Genomic DNA, 14,743 nt, shown 5'->3' on the forward strand with positions numbered 1-14,743 from the left:
GGACCTTTTTTCTTCGAAGACGTCGGGGGCCAAACGGTTACTGTGAATGGTGAGCGCTACAGAGCAATGATCAACGAGTTCTTTTTGCCGCAACTTGATGAATTGGGATTGGAAAACATGTGGTTCCAACAGGACGGTGCAACGGCACACACTGCACGTGCCACAACCGATATGCTGAAGGATGCATTTCCCGGGCACCTAATCTCCCGTTTTGGCGATTTGCACTGGCCAGCAAGATCGCCTGATTTGACCGCTCCAGACTTCTTTTTGTGGGGCTTTTTAAAGTCGCAGGTTTATGTCAACAAGCCCCAGACTCTTGCAGCTCTTAAAGACAATATCCGTCAAGAATGTGAGGACCTATCGCCGGAAGTTTTGGCCAAAGTGATGGAAAATGCCATAAAAAGGGCTCCAATGGCAATCAACACCAAATAAAAATAATCCACAAGAAGAATCAAAGTTTTTCATTTTTTTTTTAATTACAGCCAAAAAACATCGCAAGGTTACTTTTGCGCCACCTTGTATAAACCGCATTATTTCAATAAATGGGACATCTTTGTGAGAGTTCTAACAAAACCACTAGTATTAGGCTATTTGTTTCAATATAATATTTTGCAACTTAGAATATTAATTATTTTTATTAAATAGAAGGAGTGGCTTCGCTAAGTTGAATTACAATAAAACATTATGCAAAATTTACACCAGCGATTCACTATATTTTTTGCTGTAAACCAACTAAGAAAAATCATCGAAAAAAATTAATTATTTATTATTAAATGAAAAGAGTTCTTTTGTTAAGTTGAATTACAACAATAAAGAAGTATGAGGGTACAACTTTATTAGACTGTTATTGTGTACCCTTAACTAAATGCCTCCTGTGAGGATTGAACTCACGACCCCTGGTTTACAAGACCAGTGCTCTGCCACTGAGCTAAAGAGGCTTGCAACCACTGCCCGTCAAATCTCCCACTTGTTACTATACCTATTAAAACAATGCTGCCACACAAACAAATGAAATCGTTAATTTATCCAATATAATACAGTGCTTGGGCAACTATAAATTTGTAATTGAATGAGATTTTAACACAAATCTTCCTTCTAAAGCTTTTCTAAGCGCTTCAAAAACTTCTGATGTGTACTCAATTATTTATCTTCTTTATATATACTCACAAGAATTCGCATATAAAAGATTGTTCAAAATTTTTAATACCTTTCGCTCGCTTTTACAATTAAATAAATTAAAAATAAATATAAAAAAGGACATTTGAAAAAAAAAAGATTTCGCATTGCCTCCTGTGAGGATTGAACTCACGACCCCTGGTTTACAAGACCAGTGCTCTGCCACTGAGCTAAAGAGGCGAACATAAATATTTTGCCAAAGTGCGTATTTCTCATCAATGTGAGACGATTTAACCCATTGAAAGCCAAATTAACCACGAATTAACTTTTTAAAAATTACCAAATATTTCAATCGATGCATATTCCAAAATAAACTACATATATCATTTTGTCTGTACATATGTATATAATCTTTATTTTTTATTTTTATGCTGCAGTTGTTCTTCTCAATTTTCTTCTCTTAAAGGTTACATTTGTTGTCTTCAAATATATGGTCATTTATTTAATTCAATAAATTCATATCGATCGACTACTTACATACATAATCAAAGTTGTATCATTTGTCATTCCGTCTAAATTTATTGATTTTTTCATTCTAAATAATTGGAGTTTTGAGTGCAGCGCAGAGCTTCACAAAATATGTAAGTAAGAGCGTGCACACATGTATACATATTTACATTCACGTGTCGTGTGTATTTATAGGCATCGAAGTTACATACACCCAAAATCAAATAAAGTACATGCATACATACATACATATGAGCTATTCCATGTAAAGTGAACCAAATAATTTGGGCATTGCCATCAATTTGAATATAATAAGAAGTAACTTACAAAATTTTGCAAAAAGGTACTAGTTTTGAGATTTATTCAATTCGTTCCCACGACAGTCGGTTCTACATTACCGGAACGATCCAGACTTAAGTCTGGCCAAGGGCTGTCACTCCAGCAGCATTTCCCGTACATGTATGGGGAATGTTTATGCTTTTATGCTGCAACAACAACAACAGATTTATTCAATCTTCAATATTTGTTGAAGTGCTTTTTTCTCATTTAAATATTTTCATTTCTTTTTAAAGTTTTTATAAATATGTATATATTTTTTTAATCAAATATATTTCTTAAACGAATTTTTGTTAGGAAATTTCTTTTACTTATTTGCTCAAAGTTAAAAAAAAAAATATTTTTTTTGTAATATATGGGAAATTTGAAAGTTTTTCTTAGTAATCTCTGAAAATTTCATAGTGGGATTCCCATAACTTTTCGAGTTATATTGAAATACGCTCGGCGAATCAGTGAAATATTTTTAAAAATATTAGAAAGGAACGAAGATACATATTTCACTTTAAAAAATTCTCAAAATGTTTATTTTATTTTTTCAATTTGCCTCTCTTCATACTCAAAGTCTACCACTAGTAAACCACTTTTTTTTTTAATTTCCGGCAATGTCTAGAATATTTGTATCACTTGACATGGAGTCGCTCTAATGCATCTAACCAATGGAACACTTGAATTTTTTACACTGAGGCATAATTTATATGTACTGTGTATGTACTAAGCTCAACAATAATTTGGCTATTTACACTTCAATATCCAAGAAACCGGTGGCCACCTACTTTGAAGTCTTCTCTTTAATTAGAGTATCAATAAATTATATGTCAGTATGTACGAGTATATGTGTGTACTATTTAGAAAATGTAATAAAATAATATATTTTCATATACCAAGCATTTTCTATTTAGCGTGAATTTAAGAGCGAATGTTCAAAACTTATGCAATCCGTTGTAGTTATTTTTAATTTAAGGTTTTTCAGGCTATCCTTTTCATTAATCGTTAATACAAAGTCCAGTCAGCTGTTGATGAAAAATAACCCAAATATTTCGACAAAATCTACAACTACATGCAATTAAATTTAATCTTAGTTAGCTTTACGATCATCTAAATATCTATTTAATTATTTGATAAGTACGAATTATTTATTAATTACTACGCTTATATGCGAAAAATCATTTATAAAATGTAAGAATCTATGTAAAGATACATCAAGCTTACATTTTGAGCTTCAATTTGTTAATTATACTTTTTGTTAATATTAGTTTTTTTTTGTTGTTATTAAATAGCTAAGCGAGTTAAATAATTTTCGATATCAAGAAAAAAATTATCAGTAGCAAATGCTACTTAATTTTATTTTTATAGGTACTTTATTTATGTATGCACGGATATACTACATACACAGCGTTTGATTGCGCCTAGATCGTCATAACTCAAAATTTGTTTTTATTCAGATAAGACAACCTTGGAGGAAATAAGCGATTTGTGTATATACTCGAAGAAAAGGAGACCGATTTGCAAATTTATTTTACGTTTTCACTCTTTTTGCCCAAAATCGGCAATGATTAATTAAAGAGTAATGCAAATGTGAATTTGATTCATTGAAAAAGATAGAAGGCTTATGTGCTTCACCACTTCTTTGAATAAAGAACTCAGAAAAAAATGGTTTTTGAAAACGAAATATCGGTTAACCCTTTCGCTACATCTTTTTATTGCGCCATCCAAAAAATCCAAATTTTTGTCTGAGTATTTATTTTAGGACCAATAGCAATACAAATACATTTTTTTTTTTTTTTTGTTGTTGTTAAGTGCTTTTTTTTAATGTTGCCATATGGCAACAAATGTTTTGTGCTGGTTTCAATCGCAAATAAACTGCTTCTGCAATCTAATGCAAGTTAACACCTTACGAGAAATTTGTTGCCATATGGCAACAAGCTTAGTTTTAAAAATTAGCACAGCTTTTAAAGCTGTGAGCGAAAAATATTTATATGCTAAATGACAGATTGAACATTTTTCTATATACTTTATTCAAAAATTGTTGAAAACATTTGCCCAAAATGCTTCAAAAATCTAAAAATGAAAATACAAATTTCAGAGTGAAGTGCTATATGCCAGAAGGCTTTCTTTAACCATTAAACTTCAATTTTTGAAAATATGTAACAAAAAAGTTGATATTTTTTACAAGAGAGTGTTGACGGCCTTTTAAAGTTTACTGTTGCCATATGGCAACAATATCGCGAAAGGGTTAAAGAATTGAACGGAATGACGCGGATTTATATCCCATCAAGGATTAATCGTCACATGCCCCGAAAATGTATGTTGCAATAACAAGAAATAAATAATTCATATTTTTATCCACATTTTGAATTTATGTACAAGTTACAAAATACTCGATAACACTTGTAATAAATAAACCACAATCAGTTGATGAAATCAATAGTTAAAAAGAGTTTTGGAAATCAAACATAATTAGCACAGCTTGAAAAAGAAAACAAAAAAAAAACATTTTTGTTTTAGATGTATATAACCAATTCTTATTTTCAAATTAAATTTGTATTTATGTACAAAACAAAATTAGCCATAACAAAAATTTATCAACATACTATATATGCATTTATGTAAATTAAAATGGGATACATTAATGATCATCTTGTCTTATCTTATCTAAATAAGTGTATGTATGTGGTGCATTCAAATGTACTGCTGAAAACCCAAACATGTCCGTCAAGTAAATTGATTTGATTATTTCATTAAATAAAACGATAAGTGTGCAATTGAAATAAATCAGTTACAACTATATAATTTTGCTATTCAATAGTTTTGGCAAAATTATGCTAATGCACACTCTGCTTTTCAACAAAGGTTGCAACAGAAAGAAACCAGGTAATGTTATTCGTGAGGCACGTAATTTTCTCTTACAACATCTACATATTGACTTTGCTTATATCCCATTTAATCCTAAGTTACTTAGTTGCCAATGAGTCTTATATTGCATTTTCGAAGGTATTGGGAATGTGCCCTACATAATGAAAAGGTGTTGGAAAGTTAAGTAAAACTAGTATATGTGTATGCAATGAAATGGTTTATAGTTAAAACTTACTCTAACGCACCACATTGCTCACTGGAAAAGCGTTATTCGTTCATATTCAAGTCTAGTATGAATGTGCATATAGCACAAAATAAATGAATTATTTGTTCATTATAATAATAATAATAATAAAAGGAGATCTTCGAATGAGCAGTGCGTTAAGCAAACGCAAATGCAAATGTCGTCCTCGAAAAGCTTTGCGGCTATGTAGTTGTTTCATCTTTCTAGCCCTTTGTTTCTCGACTTTTGCTTCATTAAAAAATAAATAAAAGAAGCAATTTTCAAATCATCGCAACATATCGATATACCCGTCGTTCCATGAACAAGTGTTTAATACTATAATATATCATCGTTGGCGCTGCGAACGCCCGTCGTTCCTGTTGTTCCCGCCTTCCCTAATTGTGAATCGTGCGCGTGCATCACATGCTGATGCCCTTGTCGACTAAAATCATCATTGTTGTTGTCATCATCGACATAGGCGGCTGCAACACATGTCTCTAACTGCGTGTTGTCTACAGGTTCACCGACTACCGCAGTCGCTCCATAACCACTATCGACTGCTACTTCGCTTTCTTCAACTTCAGTGAGCGTAGTTAGACGGGAACGTTCGTAATCGACGAAATCGTCGAATAAGCTCGGCCATGCTTCTGTATCGTCGTAATTATTGATATCACATTGTTCGGAGAAATTCAAAAACATATTCCACGTATCCTTCGGTATGCCACGTATGCTGGGGTGCTGCTCGAGGAAATGTATCCAATTTCTGAGCAGTTCTGGCGTATGCACCGTGAACACCAATTTCCAAAGGCTAATGGCCATGTCCAATGAGAGAATGCGCTGATCAGGCTCTAAGCCGAAGCTGCAACGAGAAATATGTATATTCATTTTCTTTCATTCGTTCTTTTTATTTGTATGTAGTAAGTTACCGAAATGTGAATCGATACAGCTGCTTAAACATTTCCGTGTCCACTTTGAGCATTTCAATCGTTTGCTCCAGTCTTATACGTATTTTGTCGATAGTGTCTGCACACATCTTATGTAAGCCCTCAATGAATTCGGACTTGGTAAAGCGGCACATTTGAGATGCATCCAAACACCAGGCCAGCACCAGAATAGCGAATTCGTCCGGCTGGTATTTAAGGTCATGACAAAGGCGCTCAATACCCTCTGTGAGTATCATATCTTCTTCGGGATCTTTATACTCTTCAAAAAGCTGATTAAGTGTGTTGTCGGATACTTCCAGTGTTTCCTTAACGGCTGTAAAAGAGATGAAGAGGTGAGTTATCTTTCATAAGCTGATCTACCTTTGAAAACATTTTATTACAGTGCTTTTTTGTACATACCCGTCGTTATTATATCACTCATTGTGGCGGCGTTTCCATTAAGCAGAACCAAAGACTTCTTAAAACTACTTCGCTTAGTATCACAATTGTTTGCGTTCTTGAGTGGACTTCTGGGCGAGAGCAATTCATCCGTTTCTGAAGCGATGTTAATTTTGTATAAGAATATATATATTTTTTATTTCCTAAAGGATATTAAATTGTTTCACTGGAATTTTGAATTTTGAATGAATATATTTGTTTAATATTTATTTTTTTTTTTCAATCTAATATACATAAATATTTAATTTTCAAAACAAAACCTTCTAACTTTTCTTTATACCAAAAACAATATCACTCTTCTAGTTTTAAATATTCATCCACTTGTATAGATATGAAACCCCGTTCTTAACGGATTATCCTTTTACTTACCTTCAATGTGTGGTTTTTGGCAGGTGGGCGCTGAAGCAGCACTCGGGGCACCCGAATTTTCGGACGTCGACTGGAAGCATTGCAAGCAATTACCCATCGCAGTGTAGTGCTAGTGGGTCGTTAAACGTAGTGACAACTAATATCGTCTGTCTAACTACTTGGAGGCGAATTGGTTAATTGCAATTGGCTACCGAGACCAAAATTGTAATTAAATGCGCGAATGTATGCAAGTAAATATTATAGTTAAATAATCTATTTGTGCAACTGTGGCAGTAAAGATGGACGACGGGCAGTATTTGATTCTTGATGCTTATTAAAGTACATGTGCATTGATATTCTTAATGGGTTGATTACTAGATCCTCGGGAACCCTCCGCTGGGCTGACTCATTGGAAAACTTGCGAAACCGTGGTAACAAAACAGCAAAGTCGTTGAAGCACCCAGCCGTTGTTGCTGTTGCCAAATAGGCGACGAGGGTCGCGTTAAGTAGACAATCTGTCGCAATGTCTTCTCACCAATTTCGTTTTTTTTTGCTTTATTTCACACCTTCGATTTCCTTAACTAGGTGGTGACTGAGCAATATTCATAAGAGTCACAATTATTATTTGTTATTCGCTTCTTCAACCGCTGCTGTTGGTGGTTATTATTGGCGCTGGTTGATACTCCTCCCCGAAAACACAAAACAGCAGCATCAGTGAAAATACTTATTTATCTGTGTATTTCTTTGCACTTTTTCACATCACTCCTTAACATGACCCCACTGGGAGTGCAGTGTTGTATTGTATGTCTTTCTCAAAGTTGACAACAATGAAACCAGTTTGTAAAACAGATACAAATTCTATCGAAAAACGAAAGATTCGGTCGAAAGTTGAAGCAAAGTATTTTTTATCAAATATCTTAATATCTTTCTGAAATGTTTCTTAAGTGTCGTTAAGTATAAAATATAAGTATTTAATTTTGCTATTAATTAGTCCGGCAACACAACAGTTTTGAAGCTTAGCAACTCTGTTTTAACCTTTAGCTGATACAAATTAAAAGTTACCAACTAAATTTGTACAACTAATTGGAAACCAATGGTTTTTCCCCAATCTTGGGACCGCTACTTTCCTCTCAGTGAATTTCGCTGTTTGCTTGACGTCACATTTGAGCAATTTATTCGTTTGATTGTTGTGTAATTTCTTCTTCTTGCATTCTTGTTAGCATTTCCACATTACTCTCGTGCAATTGTACATGACGTCGCTCTTCGCTGATGGGCGCATTCTTGTATTTTATCGTTTTTGTAATGGTTAAAGTCATAATACAGAGTTGTTTTCTAATATTTTTTATATTCAAAAATATATTAAACTAGCATTTCCCAGTGGGCTTCGCACCACCATACATAAAATGTTTTCTTTATATCGCAAGAAATTTTTCATATTAAGTTTTCTTTATAGAACTCGTAAAATGTTTAAACAGTTGAATTAGTTGATTTTTTTCATTCAACATACTTTCTAAAGATGTCACAATAGCCTTTTCTGTACTTTTTTAAAATTTGATTGTGGTGGTCACCTATATACAGGTAAGGTGAAAGAGCCGATAAAAACTTGTAATTAAACTTTGATTCTTTAATTTCCATTTCAATTTTTTACGCTAAATAAATTATGCTAAAATAAATAAAGTTAAAAATGTTTTTCCAGTTCCTTGAATGCTCCAGTTTTTATTATATTTTCGTCCAAAATTAATATTAACATAATACACTTACAACCACAACAGTACAACAGAAACGCTCATAAGCGGCTGTGTATTTGTTGTTGTTTTTCCCATACAGGCATTTCGTGTGAGAGGAAACCATTACTCACATAAAATGTCATAACTCAGGAACGGCTGCACCGATTTCAATCAAACTTCACACAAACCACCTCCTCAAAGATAGAAAAGAACTCTCAACTTTTGTGTCAATCGGTTCGGCGGTTCTTGAGTTATAAGATTACCAAGGAAATGTAACTTCTTTATATATATATAGATAACAAACGACATTGTTTCTTGACGCTGTTACAAAAATGTTATTCATCAGGTTGACAGTTTTCAAAAATAAAGAAAATGACAAAGTACAATGACAAGTTTGCTTAAAAAATAAAACTTGATTATTAAAAAATTTGGTAAAAGTCTAAATGGACGGATTTAAAGAAGCAATTTTTTATGGTGATTTTAGAAGCACAGTATTAGTTACATTATCTAATAAAGAGTTCCTGGAGAAGAACAAACCACTCATCTTTCTATCTCTCTATCTCTCTCTCTGATTTTCTAGTTTATTAATTCTCTGCATTAAACATTTTTCCAATAAGAATTTGCGCAATTTCCCATTGCTCTCCTAAAGAAATATAGAATACAAGATTGCGTATTGCGCAGGTCTGTTATTTTTTTATCAATTGTTCGTAAGGTTTAAATAACAAATTACATTACGTGTATGAGCTCAACAAATCGAATTCATTTTTACGAGTACCTTTCTTGAATAAAATCTGTAGTAATTTAATACAATATTTGCTCGTGAGTTTTGTTATTATTTTGTGATATATTGATGATTAAAAAAATTAAGCGTCCAGTATCCAAGTTATAGCAAAACCAGCTTCTTCGGTTTTATTGAAGTTTTTACAGAGTTTTGGAAATTTCGGAATATGAACTGAAATAATTAAAATTTGATTATGTGTTGATTGCATATACATATTTACAGCGTTGATCTTAAAATCAATAAATTGCCTCGAAACCAACAAAAGGCTGGCCTCGATAAAATGGAGCACGATCGCTCGGAAAATCATTTGCCATAGGTTACCTGAGGACATCCTCGCCACTCACTTAGTGAATCGTGCAAACATACCACACAAGCAAAGGTGGATTATTTGTACCCAGTACACTTATAATGGAGCAATTGCGACAATTCAAAGATATGTTTAATACACATAATGAAGATGATTTACTCATAATTAACGGCTTTTAAAGCAACCTATAGTATTGACGTTGCTAGGTAGCATAAGCTGCATAAACATAAAGTTAAAAGAGTTAGGTCCCGAATGTACATACATAAATATATTTTTAATCGTAAGCTAAATAGAGAAATAGATCTAAACATCTCGCCAAGAAAACGAAAATGTTATATATAATATTATAATATGATACATGAGTAAGTTGCAATGTAAAAAAGATATTTATAATAAACAACTAAATTCCTTCAGGTTACAACTGCAAATCTTCAATGTTATTCGTTAACACTTTGAGAAAATTCAAGCGAAGATACTAGCAACTGAGTTAAAAAATGGAGGTGGAGATGGGAAGGCGAAAATGTTACCGATTAGCATTTTTAGTACAATTGAGTTTTGAAAGAATCTCTAGTAAGGGGTTTTAGCAAGGATGATAGATTTCCAGGTTTGCTTGATAAGTATGGTGAAAAAAAAATTGTGTGGCGAACTTTGGATTCCACGACACATGGAATGTGTTTCACAAAATTTTGCTTGTGATACTGTTTTAAATTAAATTTAGTTATATTTGAGTAAAATCGCGCACTTCATTTAGATCAAAATATAAATTTTAATAAAACAAAACAATTTGCAGCTATGCACATTTGTTTTCACCGTATACGTAAACAAACCAATAAACAAAGCATTGGTTGTGTTGATTTTTATCAGTAGTACAAGCTACATTTTGTCAAACACATCCCAAGTGACGTCAGCTATCTCTCAAATTCGCTCAGAACTGAATAAGGTCTGCTATGTAGTACACCTTTAAAAATCTTTTCACCATAGATTTTTAGAACACCAAGAATATAAGCACCACACTGAGTTTCGCACCACACAAAAATTTAAAGCAACGCACCTCTCCCATCTCAAGACCTCACCTATCAATTTGTTTACTATATTCTTATTTTTGAAACGTTAATCGAGTACAATAAAATTTATTATTCAGATTTTTTTCGATTACAATTTAAAAAAAATTGGCACTATGAATTGAATAAATAAAATGAATGTGTTGTGATGTCTATGCGTGCGGCGGGAATAAGAAATGTATTCACGTCGTTTTTCCTTACATGTATAAATGACCGTACATGCTATACCTATACGTAACGAATGTAAATATAACAGAACTTCTACAAATAACAAAATACCAATATTGTTTGCATTGTGCATCCACAAAACCATTTCAAGCCAATATTTATTTTATATTGTATCCCAATTCATAGGATATATAATATAATATATTCCTCATCTACGCCTTGGACTAATCTATTATTTCACTTTATAAATCGCCATTTTGGTACTTTCTTTTATATACAATATGTATGTTTAATAATATGATTTATTTATGACTCATTCCCGGCAAGAAATCTTTTTTTAATTTTACCGCATGAAATGAGGTGAATCCCTCCCTACCGTGGTGATTAGACGAAATCCCCTCTCAGCAAACACAGTAGCAGCACAGTTGAGTAGCAGCGAAAACTAGGAAACGTACAGTGAATCGGGTGACAGTGCGCCTGATGTTGAAGCTCCGAGCTTGTGACAACACTTAAGGGGTCCCGGTGGTCTAGACCTTGAAAATTTAAGGTATTTTTAGGATTTTTTTTTACAAGAAAAAATATATTTAAATTTTTTAGGCTTCTTTTACATACAATGAATGTAAAAAATTCTTTTTTTTTAATTATAATAATTTAAAAAATGGCGCTGAAGTTGACCCTCCCTAAAAATTGCACCTGGACGATGTTGTCCATTTTGGCTCTTCTATTTATGTGAAACACAAAAACCAAAAAAAAAAATTAATCAGTATGACTGTAGCTATGTCCCGTGCTAGAATAAAAAAACAAACAAAATGTGACAAAATGGCGCGGTTTCGAATTTGACACATTTTTAAAAAATTGTTTTTATTTCAGTTTTTTAATAAAAAAAAATACGAAATAATTGAAATAATAATATGATTATAGTAATGGCGATAGTCATTGATAGTCATATTAAAATTTCAGACGATTCGGTTGAAATTTTTTTTTTGTTTTGGACAACACCAGGCCGAAAAAAGTAGTTTTGAGATAATTGAGTTTAAAATTTTTAGAGTGGATATTTACCATTAATGCCGCCGTATGACGAATCTGACTCTACCCGCTAAATCGACTGAAGAATCGAAAATACTGGGAATATCCTTCCAAAAATTCGACTAGACCACCGGGACCCCTTCATTAAATGGACTCTTGAGAACAACATAACAACTGCTGCGACGTACACTTTGTTAAACAATTTTCAGGACTTTCTTCTTACATTAAGACTCTTAACACTCTCACCGGTGACCCCAACGGCTAGGATTGCAAGAAACACATAATTTGGCTAAAATTAAAAGTTTTAAATTTTCAACTTTATTTACGATATTGCAATAATGTAATTGATATAATGTAGTATAGAATATGCAAAAATATTTTATTTAAATATGAAAAATGTGTTTATCATATAAATTTCATGTGCACATAATATGTTTGGCATACTGACAAATTCATGTTGGCGCCACTGGCAAACCATGTAAAATCGGCGTGGCATTCAAAGTATTAAAAGCACTCCAAAAGAAACACTAAAAGTGAAAATGGATTCAGTTAATATACTCACAAAACTTTCACAGATAGTGTTGCACAAAATCTCTGTTGGAAGGGGATAAGGACAAACCGGCGTGACAGCAGCTTAAAAAAATTTCGAAAAGTCTGCAGCACTTATACATACTTTTCATTTTAATTTTTAGGTGCATTTTAATCCGAATTCCCGCACGCGATAGACATAGATTTCGAGCGTTGTCTATCGTTTTCTTACAGCATGCCAAAGGACGATATCCTTAAAAAGGCGTTCAAAGACAATACAGGGTTTGATTGAAAAGTAATGAGCCTTTCCGCGGGGAGCGTCTGCTAAGCGATCAACCGAATCGGCTGGTGAGGGAAAATGATCGTTGGAAGGGGTCACTACAAACCGGTCCCAGTTCGCTGGCAACAGCGGTGCAGTCAACATCGCTCCGCGCGTGAAAGCTGTTTTAAAAGTGTGTTAGGATTTTGCAGAGGCGAAAATGCAGCGATCGTTGGAGCAACGTTACTCGATCAAATTTTGCCAATCAAACCCTGTATGTACATATGTCTGCAAACTGAGTACTATGCTGAAGTGTTCATTTATCATTTATATTTTGTAAAGATTTTTTTTAAGATTTGATTACGCTTTGAAAACATTTTATTTATGTTTTGAGTATACATACATACGTAGTTTTTTTAGCTTAGCATTTTTTTAAAATGTACCTTCATTCTTTATTTTTAACTTTTAATTTTTGTTAGCTTTTTTTGCTTATAATTATTTTTTGAAATTTTTTTCGACAAGAAATATGATATTATATCTATTTTAGTTAAAAAAAATCTAAAGCATAATAAAACATTTCCATATTTGAAACATATTTAAGTCAAGTATGCGTTGTAGAAAATGTGATATAACGTGAAAAATGTATATGTTTGTATTTATATTTACAAGAGTGAATCGCATCCATATTATACATATATGAAATATATTTGAAATAATAAAACTGCGAGAAGTATATTGTATTGCTTATAATTAGCTAACATCCCACATAAATTTGAAATCCACATTAGAAACCAATTAGAGTTTAACGTTAGAGTACGATTCGATATCCAATCTTTTTCTCGATATCAAGTCCCCTTTTCGTAGAGAATGCTGTAGTTCTCTACAGTTTCTCTAATCGTACATCGTTTTACACAAAAGTCAAATCCTTAAATACATAATACGGCGTAAAATGCTTCGCCTTGAAAAATTTTTAAGGGTTTAGGTGGGTTTCAGAGGTTGAAAAAAAGAAGATTTTGACTATTTTTTTTTAGTATATAAAATCATATATTTTATTTAAGCAATTCACTGTATCTGAGATACATATATAAACAGTATTTTGTGAAATTTTTATTTAAAAATTTCGAAAACTCAGCCGTTGGTACCTCATCTTCCTTGACGTCTCAAAAAAAATGCTCTTGCCGTGGACAGCATAGCTCATTATTGGTTCATCTAAAATCAGAAAACCAAACGGATTTCGTTAGTACATGGATAAATCTCGTTGTTGTACGAAGGAAAAAAAAATCAAAATTTGAATTTATGACAGGCTTTGAACCAAAAAACAAATTTTTTAGTGAAATTTTCGACATACATTGGCTAAAAAAAAATTGTTGTAATTAACAAAAAAAAAAATCCTTCGTTCAATAACTAGATAATGTTATTGCAAAGATTTGTACAAAATTTGAACTAAATCGCTTCATAACTTTTCGAGATATCGTGTCCACCGACTTAAAAAATGGAGTTTTGAGATAAACACGTATACGAGCGAAGCGCTCAACTGACGTGGCCTAATGGGCGGAACTTCTGAAGGGTCTATCTCTTAGAATTTTACTCGGATTGACTTAAAATTTAAGGAGAGTATTTTAAACATACTGTACTATTTAATGAGACAAAAAAACAAAATTCGATTTTTTGAAATTTTCAAACCCACAGTTTTGTTATGCAGGCAATTCCACTTCCGCTTCACTGATTAATTCATTTGAACAATAACTAAAATCAGACTGACAATGTGTACTCAAGGCACTACACTGCGTTATGTAGGGGGTTTTGCTAACGGCAACCGTCAACCGCTATGTAATTGTTTTTTGTACAGACACTTTGTTAAATAACATAGAGGCCTTTGTTATGGAAACTTTACCCATCAACACATTCCGAAGGTTTTCATATTGAAGACTTCTATGATATGTTACATCTATAGAGTATTTTTATATGGACATTTTTGCAACAACGAGGGTTTTTAAGGGAATTCAGCAACAATTTTGTTATATTGAGTTTTTCGTTTCATCAGGATTCATTAAACGAGGTTTCACTGTATTATACTCTCAAAATTTGTTTTAGGAGGCTTCTCAGAAGTGAAAAGCCTTA

At 32.7% G+C, this 14,743-nt stretch overlaps 1 protein-coding gene and 2 non-coding genes across 3 annotated transcripts; all 3 read right to left on the reverse strand.

Annotated features, from left to right (window-relative positions):
* Window positions 1–866: 866 nt before the first annotated feature.
* Trnat-ugu (transfer RNA threonine (anticodon UGU)) lies at window positions 867–938 on the reverse strand. Its single transcript has one exon. It is a non-coding gene; the product is annotated as a tRNA-Thr (tRNA).
* A 346-nt stretch (window positions 939–1,284) lies between these two features.
* Window positions 1,285–1,356, reverse strand: Trnat-ugu (transfer RNA threonine (anticodon UGU)). Its single transcript has one exon. It is a non-coding gene; the product is annotated as a tRNA-Thr (tRNA).
* A 3,141-nt stretch (window positions 1,357–4,497) lies between these two features.
* LOC129245571 (DCN1-like protein 3) lies at window positions 4,498–7,549 on the reverse strand. Its single transcript, XM_054883824.1, has 4 exons — window positions 6,787–7,549; window positions 6,379–6,513; window positions 5,962–6,292; window positions 4,498–5,894 (listed from the first exon to the last, which is right to left on the reverse strand). The coding sequence occupies exons 1-4, from the start codon at window positions 6,881–6,883 to the stop codon at window positions 5,372–5,374; spliced, it is 1,086 nt and encodes a 361-aa protein (XP_054739799.1). The 5' UTR covers window positions 6,884–7,549; the 3' UTR covers window positions 4,498–5,371.
* Window positions 7,550–14,743: the final 7,194 nt, after the last annotated feature.

Source organism: Anastrepha obliqua, chromosome 4 (genome assembly GCF_027943255.1).
Source record: "Anastrepha obliqua isolate idAnaObli1 chromosome 4, idAnaObli1_1.0, whole genome shotgun sequence".
Classification (NCBI taxonomy): domain Eukaryota; kingdom Metazoa; phylum Arthropoda; class Insecta; order Diptera; family Tephritidae; genus Anastrepha; species Anastrepha obliqua.